At 45.0% G+C, this 20,688-nt stretch overlaps 1 protein-coding gene across 8 annotated transcripts in view; it reads left to right on the top strand.

Moving 5' to 3' along the window:
- Positions 1–20,688, top strand: part of LOC117580701 (ras GTPase-activating protein raskol) — a 44,638-nt gene that overhangs the window by 9,180 nt on the left and 14,770 nt on the right. For 2 of the 8 annotated variants that reach the window (XM_034267345.1, XM_034267343.1), the window contains exon 1: positions 17,069–19,964. In XM_034267345.1, the coding sequence (XP_034123236.1) occupies positions 18,017–19,964 (1,948 nt within the window). In that variant the 5' untranslated portion in view covers positions 17,069–18,016. Of the gene's footprint in view, positions 1–1,005; positions 1,119–1,363; positions 1,391–1,514; positions 1,699–12,404; positions 12,417–13,284; positions 13,828–14,781; positions 14,854–17,068; positions 19,965–20,688 lie in introns of those variants that run through there. The other 6 variants (XM_034267349.1, XM_034267350.1, XM_034267344.1 and 3 more) reach the window with 6 other exon arrangements.

Below are 20,688 nucleotides of genomic sequence, written 5' to 3'. Positions count from 1 at the left end.
CTATGGGACAGAGTCGTGAATGAACGAATTGGATTGCGAAATCGAATGAATACATTTTCGTGATTTCTTTCAAGTTTAAAGCGCGTTCTGTCTGAATGAATGTAATGAACAACCCGGAGAAAGGTTACAACTGCAAAAGTATCAAAACCTGCGGCCTCTTCCTGCTTATTTTAATGTTTATTATTTGTTAATATTCACTGCATCTGCAGCAGCCACAGATACATAAATAGCATCTGGCTCTAGCTCCAGTTGCATGTGTGCCCCCGCTGTTTTATAAGCCACATGCAAGCGCCACGATCCAAGATCTGAGACGTATTGCCGTTGCCTGCCACCACCTGTCGTGTGATTGTGCGGCAGGTCAGTGTGATAGAGGTGCTGTGCAGGTGAGAGATCTTTCACACGACACGCTATCTGGGGGGGCTCTACATTTATCGGGTTATCTCAGCCCCAATCTATCAAACATTTGGGAGCGTCTTTTTTGATAATTTAAAAACTAATTTGTATGCTTACGTGACGTTTTTTGAGTTAATTTAAGCAAAGAACGTGTTTTTTTAGCATGCATCCATTGAACCCGGATAACTGAAATCTTTTGAATGTGGTGCAAGATTCTAAGCCTGTCTATTGGCATATTTTTGCCACCAATATTACATTTTGCAGCGCAAATATCCAACAAAATATGGGTTAAAAATGAAAATTGTATTAACTTTTCGAGGCTGTTTGATTCATGGCAATGCATTGCCCATACCTAAAGATGTGGTGTAATGTTTGGGCAGTGCCAAATGTATGCAACATATTTTTAAGAACAACTCTCGCCTCGATTTAGAGCGAAACTAGCGCGCTTTTGGGCGTTATCGAGTAGACGGTGCCTTATTGTTGCCTACTTTTGGGCCGATCAAATGAACTGCGCTGGAAAATGTAAAACTTTTCGAAGTAAAAACTACAAGTTGTAGGGAAAACATTATTATTATAAATTATAAATCAAATACTTACTTTTTCTTTTTGCAGAAACCGAAGGGGAGCTGACGCGGCTAATCAAAACTCTGCCCTGGGGCCCGCTCTACTGTGTCCTGCAGCAGGATGACCAAAGCTTTACGGCCTACTGCAGCGAGGAGATATCGGTAAGTGCAGGCGGCAGAAACTTAACTCTAGAAATAGAAACACAACACACAAATTAAAATGAAAGCACATCCAATCACAGCTGAAAGTAACCGTAAAGATATCACTTTGATTCGTACGAGAGTAAATCCATTATGTATCTGTATCTGTATCTGTATCCATTCTTGTATCTATCTCTATCTAACTTACCCGCCAACACACACACACACACACGCTAACCAACCTACTGGATGCTACTAACTTGTAGATATTCCCGGCTACGCCCAAAAAGGAGGTGGGTATACAGTAGAAAAATGATTAGATCGAGAAATCATATAAAAATCAATAAATAATCGAAGCATGTAAGACTCCATTCAACGATCATTCACTAATTGTTTTCTCTCTCACACTGTGCTTAGCTGGGAGACGTCTGCTATGAGGATGCGCCACGTGTGCGCCTGGATCGTGTCCGACGTCCGGCAAAAGCTCTCTGGGATGGACCGCCCACTTTGGCCGAGGAGAACGAGGACTCGGACACATGTGCCGGCGGCATGAGTGGCATCAATGACATTGTGCTCAATACAACCCTCTACACAGATCTAGGTGAGTGTCTCTATGTTTCTGTTTGTCTGTCTGTCTGTCTGTCTGTCTGTGTGTGTGTGCATGTACTGGTCTACAGTTATGCAACATTTGGTGGCAAGTTGGCCAGCAGGCAGCAATGCATTAAGCCCCCCATTGAGTGGTGCTCATCGGTAATTGCAGTTACCGCCCATACCCTATAACTTAAAACTCAAATGTGGGGGTATGTTGATATTTATACAGATACAAATCTCGATTCAACTTAAATATTCTTTGCTTCTTTTTACACGAATTTATTTAAACGATTCCAATTGTTCAATCTTAATCTGAATTCTATATCCGTATACCATTTAAAATAATTGAAATTCACTTAAGATCTCCGAAAGTGTATCCATAGTTTCGGTCTACGAAAAAATGTTATTATTTTTCGTTGTTTTGCTGTTGCCGTATTTATTTTGTTGTTTGGGTCCGTAATATACTCGTCGTATGCTTTTCGATCATATCCGAGGCATGTGTCTGTCTGCTTGTGCACGTATGGTGCATGGTGTATGGTGGAAAAGCTATAGTCAGGAAATTTGTTTGCATCGCATCGGTCGCTGTCGTCACGCATGCCGGAGCATTAGGCACAATAGTTGTCCGTGCTGCGGGGATGTGCAGGGGTTGGCATGAGTGAGTTTTCTTCTTGTGAAGGAGGGAAGATGGGGGTACGATTTGTGCTGTCCATCCAGGCAACACCAACGCCGAATGCAATATCGTTCGTTCTCTGCGCCATAACCTAACCTTCAGTGCTGTCTGTCTCTGTCGCTCACTCTCTCTCTCTCTCTCTCTCCCTCCGCCTCTCCACCGTTTGAGTTCTAGCTGTGTTTCACTTGTTCCAACGTTTCATCAATGGGCCGAACGTATAGAGAGAGAGCGAAAGAGCGCGGCTCTTACAGCGAAGCAGCTGACACTGCTGCTTAACTGTTTGCTGCAGTCGAGAGAGAAACGACGGCATTGGTTCAAAGAGAAAGAGAGAGACCCAGAGAGAAAAAAAGCTTCCAAATCAAGCAGCTGACAATGGTGCTTAAACCTGGCTCTGTCACGATACCTTTTCCATCAATGCGCACTTTTGCCATTTGCATTTTGGAGGGAGAAAGTGCTTACACAAAAAGTTTATGACTTATAACTAACAGAAACGAAGGTCGGTGCTCTATTTGGATTATCGTTTGGCATAATTAAAAGGCGAAAGGTATAAATCGGTTTTTATTTCGCATTTATTAATACATTATATATCACACCACTCCATACATTGTATGTACATACATCTGTCTCTTCTCAGCAGACTTGATAATATTAAGGAAAGATAATCCCAATCTTCTTTCTACCTTAGTACAAAATATTCATTCAACTTTCATGCTCGTATAGTTTTAGCCGAATCTTAAACATAATTAAATATTTTAGAGTATTCTGAAATAACATTATCTAGACTTCATTTACCGACGGTGTAAAACGTCTCGTGCAACAGCAGCATCAGAGAGAGCAGAGCAGAGCAGAGCAGAGCACAAATGCATTGAGAGAGTAAGAACGAGAGAGCGGCTTGGCTTGCAGCAGTCGAATGAGAAACCAGCTGACGCCGCCGAAGTGACCTTTTGCTGCAGCTACGCGCCGTTGCGCATGTTTTTGCTTTACGCCTCGTTTCCGTTTCGTTTCGTTTCACGCCGTTGTCTCCCACTCGTTCTCTCTTTTTCGCTCTCTCTCTCTCTCTGTGTGTGTCTCCAACCGCTCTCTGTTGCTGTTGCTGTTGCTGTCTTGTCTCATTGGCGTGCTCTCTGGCGTTCGTTTTGGGGTTTGTGGGGGTCTGGTCTGTCGCCTTCTTCGCCTACCGCCGCCTGGGCCGTCTGGGTCGCCATTCGACTTTAAGCTTCCGGCGCAGGCGGTTCGTACGGCACTCCGGTACGGTGGTACGTGTTCCCCACTGGGCATTGTTGTGTTTTTCTTGCTACTGCTGCTTCACAGCTGAGTGATTCTCCCTCCCCCCGGAGAGGCGTCTCCTTTCATAGCCAATAGACTTTACTTTTTTTTGGATGTGAATAATTTCGTGAATAACAGCGAGTAATGAATAGTGTTTCCATCCGGCAGAACTACGTACAAAAATGTATGTGCCATGTGTGCGTGTGTTTGTGTGTGTGTGTCATTTGCGTGTGATGCGAATTCAAAAATGTTCTAAAATTAAATGCAAACAAAAACAAATAACAAATACAAAAATACAAAACGAAAATCGCGCGCGCAACACAAACAGCCGCCAGAGACGCACCGAATATCGGAGAGAGCGAGAAAAGTCGCCCCGCAAAAACTACAAAGGCATTCGCGAGTGCAAGTGCCTTTCGGCCCCCACACACACCCCCCAAACCCCACCCCCTGACACAGCCTGACATGCCATGGCTCATCATCTGGCTATAAATTTGTGCAAAAATCAAAAAAGCAAAAAGCACACCAGTATACCAGGAAGCACGACGAACGAAGAACGCGAATGTGGAAGGCATATTTTCCACATTTCTTTGCACGCGGTCTAAAACGCCCCGAAACGCAGGGGCGCAGGGCGCGTTTTGGACGCGTTCTGTGAGCGCAAAACGCAAACAAAAAAAGAAAATCGTTACTTCAGCCTTGAATATACATATATATTCATGCTGTAGATGTTCCTATCCATCTGTAGACCCTATATATACCTTTACCCTATTCTAGATAAAAGAGAAATGCAATGCAGCGATCAGAAGTCAAAATCTTTCGCTTAACCAAAATCGCTGCAAAAAGGGTCGGTGAGCAATGGTTTCTATTGGGAGTTTAGCCTGGCCCCAACCACAAGGACCAATGATTCATCACAGGAACTTCCTTTCTTGCCTCTCTTCCGATTTGCACGTGATTGAATTTTTCGTTGATTATTTCCTGCTTTTTTTTTTGGGTGAAACAAAGCCTCCAAAAAAGGCAAAGTGAAAGAGAGATGGAGGCAAAGACGCACACAAAAAAACAGCAAAGAAAATAATAGAAAATAAAAGCAACAGAAATTGTAAACTAAATTAGGGAAATGAGCGCTTGACACCGTTTTTGGGGGCTTGTGTGTCCGAAAGAGTGGTGCTGGAAAGGCGGGCCAGAAGGAGGGGTGTTGCCCTGGGCCAAGGGGCAAACACCGGAAAGTCACGTTGTGTTGTTGTTGTTGTTGTAATTGTGTCTGCTGTTACTGTAAACCGTTTACGGCCATAATCGTATCCGGATTAGTTGCTGCCTGAGAATGAAATTGGGCACATGGACGTGGCTACAAGATGGCCAGAGGCGGGGCCAGAGGCGGCTGCTTTTCCTGTTTGTTTTTTTTTTTTGGTGACAAGTGTCATTGCACATTGCATGGAATTGATTGATTCATGAGAAACGATGAAAAGGGTTGCATGTCGCGTGCGGAATACACTTTTTTCTCTCCTTGTTTTTATCTTTTAGATATTTTTTATGTTTAGATATCTTTCAGCTACACCTGAGGCTGTGTCTTATGGCTGGCTGATAATAACAATAATTACAACCACAATTACAGCAGTAATGACAACCAACAACACACTTAGTATTAACAATTTCCGTTTTGTTTAAATTGCAACGAAACGAAACAAAACGAGAAGAAAAGAAAAGAAAAGCAAAAAGTGCAGAAAGGAAAAGCCAAGTAAAATGAGCGTAAAAAGGCGTAGAAGCGTACGAGCGAAAAGAAACGATCCAACATTGCTGTGCCAATTGACACCAATTAAATAATTTGATGCACATGACCCACATTTTATTTATATGAGAGTATCTGTGTGTCTTCGTTTTTGCGAGTGTGTGCTTGTCTTTGTGCTTGTGTTTGTGTGTGGATTATGCAGCAACAACTACAAACAACAAAAATAGTTGGTGAAAATTGCATCTAAAAATAGTTGAGGCTAAAACGCATTCGAGTTGCATTTGAATTCAATGTTGCGATCCACTCGGTTCACTCTGCTCTTGTCTCTGCCCATGCCTCGTGTTTCTTTCTTTTCTCTTTCTAACTCTTCTAGAAATGAAATTCCAATTGACTTTGAGGTGTAGCTTAACTCCTTAGCTTTGGTTTTTGTGTGCATACTCTACAGTTTACACAGACCCCAAGTGGGGTCTCTTTTTCATGTACCCGTTCACCTATGGAACATTTGAACGGCGCATTGGCAACGGCAGCTGCCAGTGTTGGTCAAATGAAACACTATGAGTGTGTGGGGTGGCTAAGCCCTCAGCGATTGAAGCGAGAGACTTTTCCACTCACAAAATAAATGTCTTTGAACCCTACTCCAAAGCCGTAGCAGCATTTCTCACTTTTACGTGGGATCCAAACCGATCCGATCTTTTGTCGATCTTAACTATTTTACAAACAAAATTTGCCATTTCCCTTTCTGTGTGCGTTGTTTTTCAAGTTTTTCTCTCGTTTTTATGTTCATTTTTTTGTCCACTTTTTTTGTTTTTGCCCATATTTTCGTGTGGTTTTTGTGTGCGTCTGTTTCTGTTTCTGTTTTTTGTTTTCATAGAGTTCATGGAAACGAAGCGAAACAATGCCTTCGCATTAAGTGCCACGGGAGTGCTGCTGCTGTTGCTGCTGCTGCTGCTGTTGCTGCCGGCACATGTCACATTCGAATAGAGATTTTTTGTTGCCGAGCCCAGCCCTCAAAAAGATCCATCTCTCATCTGCCTCTCATTGTTGCCTGTCGAGTGAAATTGCCAGACAATGCAATTGTTTCTCTCTTCCCCACTTTAAAGCCTCACTTTATTGTTCCACCCGCTGTCGCTGCTGCTGCTGTCGTTAATTATATGCGCAAATGGCTAAAACCAAACTCAAATGCACTGCCACGGACGACGAGATCGAGGGAGCTTCGGCTGCAGTGACGTCGCCAATGCCCTGCAATGACCCACCCTCAAGCCACAGAGAAGATTTTTAGCTGTCTCTCGCTTTACCACAGCAGACAACTGGCTCTTTTTTTTCTCTATCTAAGATCCTCACGAAATATTACGATTCTAGAGTATATTTTTTCATGATAAATATTCATTGAAAATATCAAAAATATGCCGAAAGAATCCCACAATAATTTCACTTCTTAATGAAACTTTATTGCCAGCTGAAGGGATAATTCAAGTATAATTCCTTTTATTATTGCAGTAATATTGCCGATAGATACTTAAAACCTAGACTGTGGATTCCTTGGTGTCTCAGTGTCTGGTAGGGATTTTTGTCTCCCATGCGGAAAGAGCAATAAATGATTGAAAACGGATTTGAATCTTTTTTTGTTTCTGTTTGCTTTTGGCGTTGGCTTTGCATTTCCGTTACTTTGAAGTCGTCGCTTTTCGTTGGATGCTGGAAAATTGAATAATTTGAGGGGCACGAACGACTACAGCGGCAACAATTAGCAGCGCCACTCGGCTAGTAATTCATATGTCATAAATCCATCTGTCAGTCAGTCAACAGCCAGAGCGCCGGAGCATTTGCGTATCTGTATCTGCCACTTGTCTGGCAGCCTGCTTGCCACACCAATTCGTACGCGATGTCGTCATCGTCATATAAGTATATACTACTTATAAGTATCTTGTATATTGTAGCTTAACAATCATCATCATCATCATCATATTTTTTGTTGTCGTTTCTGTGGCCTGGGACACGCCCCACCCGCGATCTATATGGGATATGGGATATGGGATATGGTGGCAATTGATGATGATATGGTGTGGTGATGGCGGCTATTGCTCCAGCTAAACATCAAATTAAGTCGATTGTACAACACACAGACATCACTTGAGTGTCGTGGAACGGAGCAGAGTGGAGTGGAGCAGACCCTAATCTCGCTGTCTGTGGTCTCCAGATGATTGGCGATGATACCAGTCGCTGATGGATCCATGCTAGACCAGAACACTTCAAGGTTTCATCATCAGACAGAGAAACTCAGAAGAAGAAGGCTTCTTGCGCCATAACTTTAAGCCAGGAATTTGTTAACACAAAAGATATAAAAGTCTTGCCATGGAGTGCATTTCGTGCAGGGGAAACCCTTTCCCTATGTACTCCGAAGATCCATTGAGAAGTTTGGCAACCCAAAGGAAAACTCCAAACGTATTTCGCTGATGTTTCCATTCTGGGTGCAAACAGTCTCTAAAATAGTACACCCAAAATCAATTTGTTTATACGAGTATTTGTGTTGGTTCCGCATTTTGGATTCTCGATTGGATTTGCTTGATTTGTTTACACGCGATGCTCGAGAGAATTTGTTTATTTCGCACCTTGAGATGCGTTTGAAATCATTTCCAAAAATACGACGCCAAAAACACAACCAAAAAGTTTCCCTAGCTCTCGACGACGACCCAGCCCAGCCCCGCCCCGCCTCGGCCCGCTCCCTCTCTCAGCGCTTTCTGGGATAAATTTAGCAAAAATTGAGGAGGAAAATAATCGCATAAACAAAAGCAAAAGCAAAAGCAACAACAAGTTCACACAGTTCTGCCATGAAACAAACAAAAAAAAAAAGGAAAAAGAAAAGCAGCAAAATGCTTCAGTACCAGTATGAGGCCTCCTCTGGAAAAAAAAACCATTAAAACAGTTAAAATTGCTTTATGTATTTCAACATTATGGCCAGCAGACAGACAGACAATGTTGTGCCCCGTTGGGGCGCTACTTAGAGATACAACAGACAGACAGACAGACAGACAGAGAGAGAGAGAGAGAGAGAGGCAATGAGGCCGGGGCCTGGGCATGGGCTCCTCTTTTTTGCCCAGCAAATAATTTACATAATATGCAACACATGTTGACACGAATAACAAGCGGCAAAAGAGAGCCCAGAAGAGGTGGGCTGGGACTGGGGCTGGGGCTGGGGCAGGGCTAGCTAGTCTAACATCAGTAGTTCCAGTTGTCTCCCCCAGTTTTGTCGTGTGAAAACTGCTTTGGCTTCCCTTCCAGTCTTACCCCATTGGTCCACTCCTCTTCCCTCCGCCCAAAAACGGAGTCGCATGCAGATGATGATCGCTGCTCTGATGACGACGACTTCTAACGGGAAATAAGTTCCAGTCATCAGGGAAATGGGCAATATGTGGGGTCCCAGGGGACCAACGAATCAACAGTTGATGTGTTGCCACCGGCTCTGATTCGTAAGCTTCAAGCTTGCTCTTTCGATGTCATTTTAAAATAGTTCTGAGTGCTAAGAGAACTTCTCTTGTCACGAGTTAAATATATTTCCTCGTCTCAACTCAAACCCCAATTCAAATTCAATAAAAATGTTACAAATTTCGATACACGAACTCAAATCCAGGCGCAAATTTCTAATTTCTGGATGGACTCGCCCTAGTAATTTCCCGTATCTGAGAATCAATCTATCAAAATACAAAGCAATATGAAATCTTTTGTGTACGAAAGACAGCAATAAAAGGATCTAATTTTCCAGGCTTATCCTCAATAAATGGGGTGAGATCTTCCACCGCAATGATGTTCAGTGAGAAACCGCGAATATCCGATGAAAATTGGAAATTGTTGAAACGTGAACATGCCCGTTGTTCCGGACAGAGAGAGAGAGAGAGAGAGAGAGATGCCTGCGCAATTTCACTTTTTTTTAGTATGTAGTTGTTGCTGTTGTTTGTTCATTTAATTTGACTCTGAGGCCAATGAACCCCTCCCTCTGTCTGTAGCCTCTGCCCCAACTCGCTGGAGCTCGCTTTGATCTGCTCTCCACGTAATGGATAGTACTTAAAGTGGGGTTCTGTTGCTGCTTTTGTTTCATTTGCAATCATCATTCGAATTGTTCTGAATGAATCACCAAAACAAAAGGCAAACAAAAGAGCCTCCTCCCACCAGCCCCCATTCACCTTATGAGGCAGCAAAGCTACAGAACTGACAGACAGACAGACAGACACAATGGAGTGTACTAAGTATAACTTTGTCAATGAGCCATCGAATAGCTTCACTTGGGATGGTTTCATCCTCCGAATCCTCTATCAGAAAGAGAATTTATAATTGTGCCAGTGGCATCCGTATCGCTCGAAAATATGTGTATCCTTTCGGTTATGCGACATTCGCCAATGTCCATCCCTATTTCTTTAGCCCAGGTCTGTCCCCAATCGCATCTTCCGTATTGGCTTGATATTCTAGCCAAATCGTCCATCCTCAAGAGTATTTCGACTTCGGGGACTTCGACCAAAAGTTTTGGTTTCTTATTTTTGCATTGCTTTTATTTGTCAGCTTGTGATTCTTTTGCGTACCGCGTACCTCACCCACCACACGTTTCTCACTCGTTCCATTGCTCCATGTGTCTCTCCTTCTCTCCCATTTATCATTCTCCAGTGCGTGTTCTTCTCTCTGTGTGTGTGTCGCAATTATCGCCGCAATCATCGTGGTCCATTTTGATCTCCACTCCTCATCACTAACGTCAATTACGCCGCCTCGTCTTCAATTCGCCGCGTACCCTTGCTCGACCCATGCTCGCCCGCGTTACCCACCGTTCCCTGCTGGCTCCCATAGACATGCACAAACGTGTCGTTGAAGCAGCAGAAAGCGACGGAGAGAGATGGGAATAGGAATAGAAAAAATGAAAGGAAGGAAGATAAAGATGAGGGAGATGCCATAATAGAAATCTAAGATCTGTTGTTGTATTATTTGATCTTGCAACTGTTTTGTGCGGCAGCCCCAAAGCCAACGACCTGCGGGGCCACTGTCCAGCAATACAGCAGACCCCCAGCTGTACGTATGTACCCCGTGTGGACCAACCATCCTCTGATGAATCCGATGGATTCGCCGCTTGCATAACGATAAACGAACGCCTCTGTTGCGCTCTGCTGGCGCTGGATGATCTCTCTCCTCTGCCTTCCTCTCTGTTGTTCTGTTGTGTTCTGTTCAATGTGACACTACAAAACAATACAATAGATGGGCTGGCTTGGCGCTTTTCCCACGTACCCACAGACCAACAGCAGCAACAAAAAAAGTGCCTATTATAAAGCGATACTCATTATAATATTGTACACCCTTTACACCCGCAAAACACCCGTACTCTGGTATTAACCATAAACACAGCGAGCATTACGAGCCGCCCCCCAACTCATCATCAACTCCTCTCAGAATAATAATAATAACAATGATAATATGCCAGCTCGCAAATGAGACTCATTCAGTGGCATTCCCATGGATGTACCCGACATAAATCTACAGATTTATGTACGATCTTGACCTCTTGGGATATGAAACAAAGTTTGAAAGCCTTGATTGAAATCTTTCAGACACTTCCTTCTAAAGGGTGATCCTTTCACAGGGTGAAGCATTTGTCAATGCTGGAATTGTTGCCAAGATGTCATTGAGCGCTGCCATAAATCTCCAGACTGAAGCTTGGGGCCATTTGCCGCCCCGCCACAAAGCAGCAACTGGCGCATAGCCCATACATACATACATATATAGTCAAAAATAGTCTGGGCAAAGTCTATGCCTGTCTGTCGTCGTCATCGATGCCCCTCGACGACGTGCAAAAATGCATCTCTTGCCAAATTATTCATTATGCGGGACGCCCTCGAACGCCAACGCCTTTTGTTGTTCCGCTGCTGATGCATTAATCAGCAGAAAGCAAGACAAGACACAGACAACAGCCACAACACAAAAAAAAAAGAGTTTCCTGAAGAGAGCTTTTCAGCAATGAAGCGCATTGCAGCCTGCCGCCTTTATATGGAGTCGCATCCGCTGCAGCAGTTGCCGCTTTGTTCTCACTGCCCATTGGAGCTGTAGAATTTGTTCCCATATAAAAAGCACACAGAGACGCAGTTTTTGCAATTCGACTAGGCCATACCCTATCCAATGAAAATCAATATCAATATCAATAGAAAATCCTTTTGATCTCGAAAAATGAAGTTCCTTTTGGAAAAATAAAACATTCGATTTGGATGGAAGGCCTTTTGATTTGGGAATCACAAAAGAAGAGAGCCATCGATGGAGAGCCCTTTTTGGGTTCAAAGAGTAACTCTCTCTCTCTCTCTCTCTCTCTTTCTTCCAGCATTCTCTATCGTACGATATCGAATTCTGGCCATTGGCTTGCACTTCCGCTACGCTCCGTTGTGCTGCAGGGAGTGGAGTCCCGTCCCGTCCCGTTCCGTTCCCTTCCTTTCCTGTCCTCCTTTTTTTTGTGTGTGCCTTTTACAGGTGCCTACCGTAGGCGTTGTGGTTGACTGATTTGAAGCCGCAGAGCAACAGAGAGAGAGAGAGAGAGAGAGAGAGACAGTGTGGGACACATTAAATCGAGAGAACAGCTGCTACATTTGCTTCCACTTTTTCTGCTGCTTTTCCTGCTGCTGCTGCTGCTGCTGGAGCGAAGAGAAAGTAAAAAATAAAATAAGAAATGTTTAAGCAAAGTCAAGCGGCGAAATTAATGTTCATCAGCAACGTAGCACGCAGCACGCAGCAGTGCCACACAGTGCGGCAGTGTGGCAAAGACGTTAGTTAGATGGTGTGACTGTGACCAGTTTTCTTTTCCACACGCAGCACAAACAGCAGCAGCAGCAGCAGCAGCGCCAGATAAAAATTATACAAGAAAAAATACACGCACGCCACGCAAGAGGAAAATCCAGTCATAGCAAAAAAGTAACCACAAAAATACGAATACGAGGCCTAGAATTCAGCAAACCCCATTTTCATCGAGCTGTGGGATTGGCTCTGGGGGATTGGGGTTTCGTTTGGTTTGGTTCGGTTTGGTTTGGTTTGGGGAAATGCAAAAATGAAACGAGAGAAAGTATTCAAAACCAATTGGCGCGTGGAAGAGTGCGCTGGAACCCAATAAATCTTTCCTGTTCTCTGTGCACATTGTAAATATTGTAAACATGAAGTTTTCTCTCTCGGCGTAGAGTCTCACTGGGGAAGAGGGAAGCCAATTAAGAGCTGAGCATTTACCGCATGTCTCTCCATTGAATGATCTCATGCGTGAGTGAGTGCGCGTGAGTGGGTGGGTGCATCGGTGTTCCATTCCGCACCATTCCTCCGTGTGCACGCATAAACAACGAATCCCATTCCGTTTCACATTGGCACATTACACCAAAAGGCAACGAGCATGAAATTGAATAAGTTAAAAGAACATTTAAGCCACGAAAGAGAGTGTAAAACATGGAAAGGAATTGGAAGAAATTGGTTGAACAAAAAATGCGCAGTGCGCAGTGCGCAGTCGCGCGTGCCTGCAAAGAACCCATTTGGTTAAACAATTAGTGGAACAATATCCAGAGTCACAAAATATAAGAGAATCAGCCCCCAAAAAGTGGGATTAAAGGCAGCCACCACTGGCTCACTGCGTTGTTTGTTGTGGGCCCCTTATTTTGCTTTTTTTTGAGAGGGCCAACTCCAACACGCCATGACCATAAATCTTAATTGCCGACGCGGGCAAGCGAAACAACCGCGAAAAACAGAAGTCCGTCTCATTCGGTGGCGCCTCTCGTTAGTGTTGCGCGTGTATTCTTTACCCAACTTGTGTCCTAACTCACTGTGTCATCCGTAGGGCACATCCTTACCACAGTAACTTGTCAAAGCTAAGGAAATAAACCAAAAAATGAACATAAACCAAAAATAGAACAGAAAAAAACACCCTAAAAACTGCAAAAAAACACCAAAATCAAACCAAAAACAATCCACAAAAAATACTACAAAGAAACTAAGGAAATACCACAAGCAAATACCAAAATAAATACCAAAATCAAGGATGAACTGCGGTGCTCTGCGCACAGTCAACGATGGAGGAGGCGGAGGAGGAGTGGTGCATATGCAACAACAACAACAACAACAAACGACAAAAATGAACTCTATGCCACGCAACACCGGGCCACTGCAGCAGTTGCAGCTGCAGCTGCAGCAGCAGCAACATCAGACCCAATCCCAATCCCAGTGCCACCGGGCGGTGGCGATCGAGCAACAACCACCAGCGGCGGCGGGTGCACTCCGACGCAGCACAATACCGAGGGGCCGTGGCCTGGCCTCCTGTTTGCGCGGCGAACGTGATGATGCACCCACACCGCCCATCCATGAGGTGCACTGTGATCTGCAGCAGCTGCAGATGTTGCAACAGCAGGAGCAGCATCAGCATCAGCAGCTGCAGGATCGCTGTTCCGTGCCAGCCAATACAACGACTAGTGGCACTTTGGAGCCTGCTACGGGCAGGAGTAAGTATATTCCATCTCCCCGTTTCCCATCTCTGTGCCACCCTGAGAGTCATCATCCCCACCCAGTCATCATGCTTTTGTGCCTCACATGACGACGAATGTAATGTGTGTGAGTGTGACATCATCGAGAATCATTGGAGTCGCAGTCATTACCCGCTTTGAAGCACAGCGATGACCAGCCAGAAGTGTAGTGTTGATAATGCCACAAATAATCGGAAATCATGGGAATTTCGAGAGAGCCAGAGGCACCAGACTACTCCTGGGTCATCCCACGAACAATTGCTTAATTTATGAGTTTGCTCCACATTGTTCCGTATCTTGTATCTGCTCGTTGGATATCGCTTTTACGCTGCATTTGCACATTTTACAGTCAACCCATAGACAGCCACAGCCACAGCCACAGTCAACTCGTCCAGTTCCATTTTCTCGGTGAGGTCTATCTGCCTGTGTCTCTCTCCGCCTTTCTTCCCCTTTTGCTGTACGAGTATTCATATTTTGCATTAATTGAAATGAATTCATAACAACAGGCGACAGCAACACTTGAAAGGTCGGAGGGGGTGCTTTGTAAATGGGTCGTCAAGTCGACTCGAGTCGAGTCTTGTCTTTAAAGATACGAGATACGAGAGTACGAGTACAAAACGCAACTTAAGCTTCCTCGAAACTTGGAATGTCAAATGTCACAAAACTCGAATAGGAAATCAAATTTACAATTCGTTTTTTTTGTTTTCTTTTGAAAGAAATGTATCCGTTCGCTTATGAGAAACTTATACCTCGAATTGTGCTTCTTAACTATGGTAAAACTATGAACAAACCAAGGGAAAATAGTACGTTCAATAGTTTAAATATTAGTTCGCAATATAGTAATTAAAATTCGCATTAATTAGCATTTTTGAACAGCAGATACAACATTTGCATTTAAAACTAATCCATTTGAATTTTCTTTTCTACTTGCAGGTGAGTACAAATCGAAGACACTGCCGCGCATACATTTCGATACGGCGCTAAATGATACATCCCTCAATGAAGGTAACAACAGAATCGATTCTATAGCTTAAACAGGGGATCAAGGGGATTCCATTTGGGTTATGGGACGGGACGGGACCATCCATGTACTTCTCTATCCCCCTCAGTGGGGTGACATTGTTTTGCTTGCTGACATTTCCATGTGGCGCTAAAAAAACCCATTCTCAGAGACCTAGAAACCCACTAATGCGTCAGACGACTCGCGCTCGGCGGCTCTCTCTCTCTCTCTGGGGTTCTGGGGCGTTTATTTTTTTTTTTTTTGTCAGCTCAGCGTAATGCGATCGTTCAAGAGCAGAGGCAGGCAGGGGAGCTACAGCAGCGGATTATCTGCGGGTGTGAATTACAGGAGGAACTATCTCTGGCATTCGCTGAGCAAACATTTGTCTGTCTGGGAAGCTATTGACATAGAAATTTCGGTAATATACACAATGATACCAGACCAGATAAATGGTGTATCGATTTCAGTTCAGTTACTGCTCTTAGATAATAATTGAAGGTGGGTAAAATCACAACTGTGTGAATAAATATGATCGATGGAATAACTATGAAATAATTGCACTTCCATAAACGATCGAGAATAAAAGAAATTATCTCATGGAGATCCATGCATTGAAATATCTTCGATCGTCAATTCTACATGATTTCTACATGCATTATACACCGCCAGCGTAAAAGTATGCAACGGGTTTTCAATAGCTTCTTGAGTAGTTGTCCGCTTGGCCGCAAATAGCCAGGGGCGCCAGTCACCATACAAAAAACCCGTTGAAATAGTGAATAAATAATTGGGAGGGGGAAAGAAGGTAGACCCTTCCTGTCCGGAAGGGTAACAAAGGGTGCAAAAAAAAGGAATTAATGCTTTTGAGAAATTAATGTGAGAAATATCCGTACGTACGTATGTACATATGTAAATACATATGTGCGTGTGTATGTCTTATGTAACGATCACCTGGGATATAGGGTTGAAAACTCTTTCTCCCCACCCAAACCCACTGCCGGCATGTGCGACATAACAGTTCATTGTGCCCTAGGCTAATGCTTACTAAAATGGAACTGCCGCGTCGATGCCGGTGCTCATAAACAAGTCGCGCGGTTCCGTTCCGTTAAGGTAATGCCTATAGGTAAACAATGGTAAAGGAGCGGAGGCGAACGTGTCGCATAAAACCCCCTAGTCACGCACTTCCGCAACGCAGAGAGCATGTCCGCTTCAAGCGGGGGTGGAAAGAGGAGAATTGTATGTCTAGCAAAGGGTGGGGTGGGGCGGAGACTGGGGCACGGCATTCTCTAATTTGCTTATATTATGCGTTGCCCGGGCTGCCGTCTAAGTAGTGGGACAAATGTTCATTGCATATAAATATAAGTATATACAAACATGTACCTACCGACACACACACACAGCACACAGACAAACCTGTTCTCTCTCAATTAGATCAATTACGAGGCACATTGCCACTCACGCCCTTATGTTGCTTTTCGGTGGCTTTCCATTCCTTTTCTTGTACACTTTTTGCGCTACCCCCCACTGCCATAAGCAGGGCATATTGATTTGGTTCATCGATCGCTCATAACCAAATGCGAAATACCTATTGGTTTGGTAACGGGTGGGCGGGAGTGTATAAATGCACGTCAAAGCGATTACATCTATAACCGAGATTTTAGATTAGCATATTTACATATGAACATACAAAATACATTATCTGCCAATAGTTTATACGCGAATGTTATTCCAACATATTTCGTAGCGCACTGACAAGTCCATGTGGCTCGCTTTTATCGTACTCTCTCTGGCACACAAACTCCTTGCTCTCTTGATGATCTTGCTCTCTCCCTTTTTCTTTCTTTCTCTTATGTCTCGTTTTCGCAAGGTACAATTTTATTAGGTAGGGAACTTACCCGATTAACCCATTGTCGACCAGTGGGTGTTTAGGTATACTGGCCGAAAATGATGAAACTTTAAGAATTCTAGGATGGTTTAGGTGAAAAATATCGTGGAAATTTGTGTTTGGGGAAACGAAATTTATTTACAAGATGAATTTTCAAACAGTATGGTTTTTCGCTGCTTAACTTTAGTTGCTCATCACCTGTTTAAATAGAGGGGGGCTTAGTGGGTTAAGTTCAAAGCGCAGAAATGAGCTCTCTAGTTTGAAAAACAGATTCATGGTACATGTACTTATACCAGCGCGCGCAAATTACCGTTTATTACGGCCGCTCTGTTTTGTTGCTAGTTTACGTTGAGGCCGTTGTTGATACCTCTGTTTTTTATACCCTTGAAATACGATAATTCTAAAATTAACCCAGGCGCTTGCAAAACATTGGAATCGCCGCGGTTGGAGCGCGCGCACGCGTATTACTGTTGTTATTTTTTGTTTGTTGCGTTGTACGGGTTGCTTTTTTTTGTTGTTAAGTGGTTTTAACAATTGTTGTGTTTTTGTTGGCGTATTTGTTGCGCCTGCCTGTTTGGTTTATGGACATCCGACACTTCTGGGACGTTCTTTTAATACATTTTAATGTGAAAAAAATGTGTTGATGCAGCAGCATCTGTTGTGCCCGCGACTGTGTCCTGTGCATGTGTGTGTTGTTTGCGTATTCTGGCATTACAGGGCAGTGCCTGTGTGCCAGTGTGTTTTACACTGAAGCACTGCTTTTTCGTAGTGCTGCAACTAAAAACCAAATCAAAAGTTAACCCAAGCGACAATGTGATGCGCGACAGTGATAAACGACACAAAACAAAAGCAGCAAGCAACAGCAACGACTATTGCAACCACAAAACAGAGATATCAAAGAAGAGAAAGAAATAAGAAAAAAAAGCGTTGACTGCAAACGCGGAAATGCACTTGAGCGCATAATTTTTATAAACCAAGCGACAAAACAACACCAACCAACAAACAAAAACAAAAGAAGCAGAATAAGAAGAAGACGCAGCAGCAGCAACAGAGCAAGAAATTGCTTGTCAGCAAATTGCAGACGAAAAGGAGAAGAAGAGAAGATACCTGCACATCAACGAACGGACGCTCTGCTCCCTCTCTTCTTTCTTTCTGTCTCCTTTTTCTGCGCGAGTGTGTGAGTGTTGTATGTGCGTTTGTGTGTGTGTGTGAGCAATGAACAGCGAGGCGCCTGCGCATAGCAGCAGCAGCAGAGACCCTTGAAAACAACGGGCGCACACACCAAAATGTTTCAGGCGGCCACCGCCAGTGACGCTAGCATTACAACAACAACAAACACAGAACAAAGAAGCGACGTCGCAAACGTAACAGTAACAGCAACAGCAACGCCAGAGGAAAAAACGCAACGCCGTCGTTCCACGTTCTATGTCCCATTAGTGATCGAAGACGAAGAAGAGGAGAAAGCGGAGGAAGATAAACAGAAGCAAAAGGAGAAGGAATCCTCGCCCTACGGTGGCAGCAGCTGCAGCAGCAGTTCCAGCCTGAGTAGCAGCAGCAATAACAACAACAACAACACACCCGAAAATACCACACATCGCCCCCAAAAACAGTCCTCATCATCGAAAAACTTTGGCTTAAGGAAGTCGGGCTCCGTTAAGAGCGGAGTGGCTAAGGTGAGTGCGCTCTTTGAGCGCAGCAGCCACAGAAGTGGGAGCCAGAGCGGAGGGAACGTCAACAAAATGTCACCGCCGTGCGGCTTCAACTGGAGCATTAGCGGCAGTGAGAATGCCGCCCAGTATTCCGACTCGGACGAGGATGAGGAGAATTCGGTGGAGGCGATGCATCGCGAACAGTTGCTCAAATCGCTGCCATCGGCCGCGACATCTTCCACGGCCTCACCTTCGAAACTGAAGCGATATGGGATCGTGCTGAATGTGATCAGCCTCAATGGCAGCAGTGACTGCGATTCGGAAGGAGGTGCTCCTGGGGGGTGCACTCCAACTGCCACTGCCGCTGCCTCCACCGCCACTCTCAGAAGTCACTCTAATGAGGATCAGGACATTGCGATGGCAAATCCGACACCGCCGAAGCAGCAGGCTCTCTCCCTGTCTCCAGCGCATTCGCGCCAATCGTCGTCCGGCGTATCATCAGTAAACCAAGGGGTTGCTGATGGTGACGACGACGATGACTCAGAGATAAGTCGCATGCAGACGAACACCTCAACGCCCATCAAGCTGATGAAGTCGCGATCGCGCACGAACATACTCGCCGTACCGCTGCCCACTGTGGAGAGAGGGCTCGCAACAGCAACGGCAACGGGAACAGCAGCTGCGAGTGCGAGTGCGACTGCGTCATCACCTGGCACCAGCAGTATTTCCACGACAACGACAACCACAACGCTGATTACGCTCCGAGCCAAATCGAAGACCCTACCCCAGAACCTATCCCCGTCAGTAGCACTACGCGAGGCATCCGCTCTACACCAGTCGCCGTATCCGCATCCACACGCACAGCAGCACAACCTACCCAAACAGCGGCAACTGTTCGGTGGGAGTACGGCCAGCCATTTGACAGAGCAAAGCGGTGGTTCCTCCTCGCCCTACAAGCTTCAGGGCAGCTCGTCGGCCACATCGATAATCACGCACAGTTTTCCGCCGAAAAACCTCTTTCTGCTCAAGTCGACGCCCAAGCTGACGGCCGCGGATGCAACTGCCGGTGGCACGTGTCCACCGCCGGTGCACACATCAGCGATCTGCTCGCCGCCCAAGAAATCGCTCAGCTTCATTCGACGCGCCCACTCCACGAAGGTGTCGCGCAGCAATTCTCTGCTAAAGACCATCGGTGGCGGAGTGGGATCGGGATTGGCAGGCGGAGAAGGGACGTCTGCGCACCAAAGTAGTCTGTTGATGATGCACTCGAGCAGTCAGTATTCGCAGCAGCTGTCGGCGTCGTCCAGCTGTGCTGGCGACAGTGGCATCGGCACCGGCAGCTGGGGCAAGCACTTTTATCTGCCCTACGATGTCTGCCCCCTGGGTCTAGACGAGCTGAACAGCTACTTTCAAACGGATCACTGCGAGGAGCTGATCTGTGAGCGTTTCAAGATCAAAGATCTGGTGATGCATGCCACGGCTTCCTCGGCCACCGAAGCCGGCGTAGGATGCAACACAACATCAACAACAGTGGATGAGGAGGATAGGACAGTGACAGCGGACGATGATGCAGGACATCATTCTGGTAGGTCTTTAGAAGAAAAGTTTCAACAACTTTTGCCTCAGTCTTCTCGTCTTTATTTCGTTATTTTTTGTTTTGTTTTTACTTTGGTTAGTTCTTCATTCCTTTGTTTTGTGTGTGTGTGTGCGTGTTTCCTGTTACCATCGATCAAACAAAAAGAAAAGGGAAAGAACAACCCCCAAAACATAGGGATCGGAAACGATCCGTTCCATTCCCCGCGCGTTTCCCCCCCTCAATTTCAAATCGTTACGATCGATTTTGCATTATATTTACGCTCTGCTGGTGTTGTTACCTAGAGAGTGTGAGTGAGAAGGGGGAGACGACGCACACATACGTAAGCATGTATGGTCACGATAAGATAAGATGGGACCTAGCACACGAACCCCACACCCTGAGAATTCCAATACCCGTACCCCATTCAACCATTCCATTATCCCGCACTTATTATTAAGCCTTCCTGTTTCGTGCGTTCCTTTTTGCGACGTTCTGCAAACGTCTACCATCAGACATCATCATAATCATCATCATTCCAGCAGCAGAAAAAGCAGAAGCATCGGAAGAGGAGGGAGGTGTATCGAATTGGTGCTGTGCTCCTCCCTAAAAAGACGTTCCATTCCTCTTACATTCTACTTTACGTTCTCCGTCTTCTTCTTTTGCGTTGCGTAGCCCAATTGTTTACCTCAATTGTAGCTCAATTTGGTTGGCCATGGGACGAAACACAAGCAGA

Source organism: Drosophila guanche, unplaced genomic scaffold (genome assembly GCF_900245975.1).
Source record: "Drosophila guanche unplaced genomic scaffold, DGUA_6, whole genome shotgun sequence".
Classification (NCBI taxonomy): Eukaryota; Metazoa; Arthropoda; class Insecta; order Diptera; family Drosophilidae; genus Drosophila; species Drosophila guanche.
Note: the sequence above shows the minus strand (reverse complement) of the source record. Positions and strands in the feature narration are given on the sequence as shown.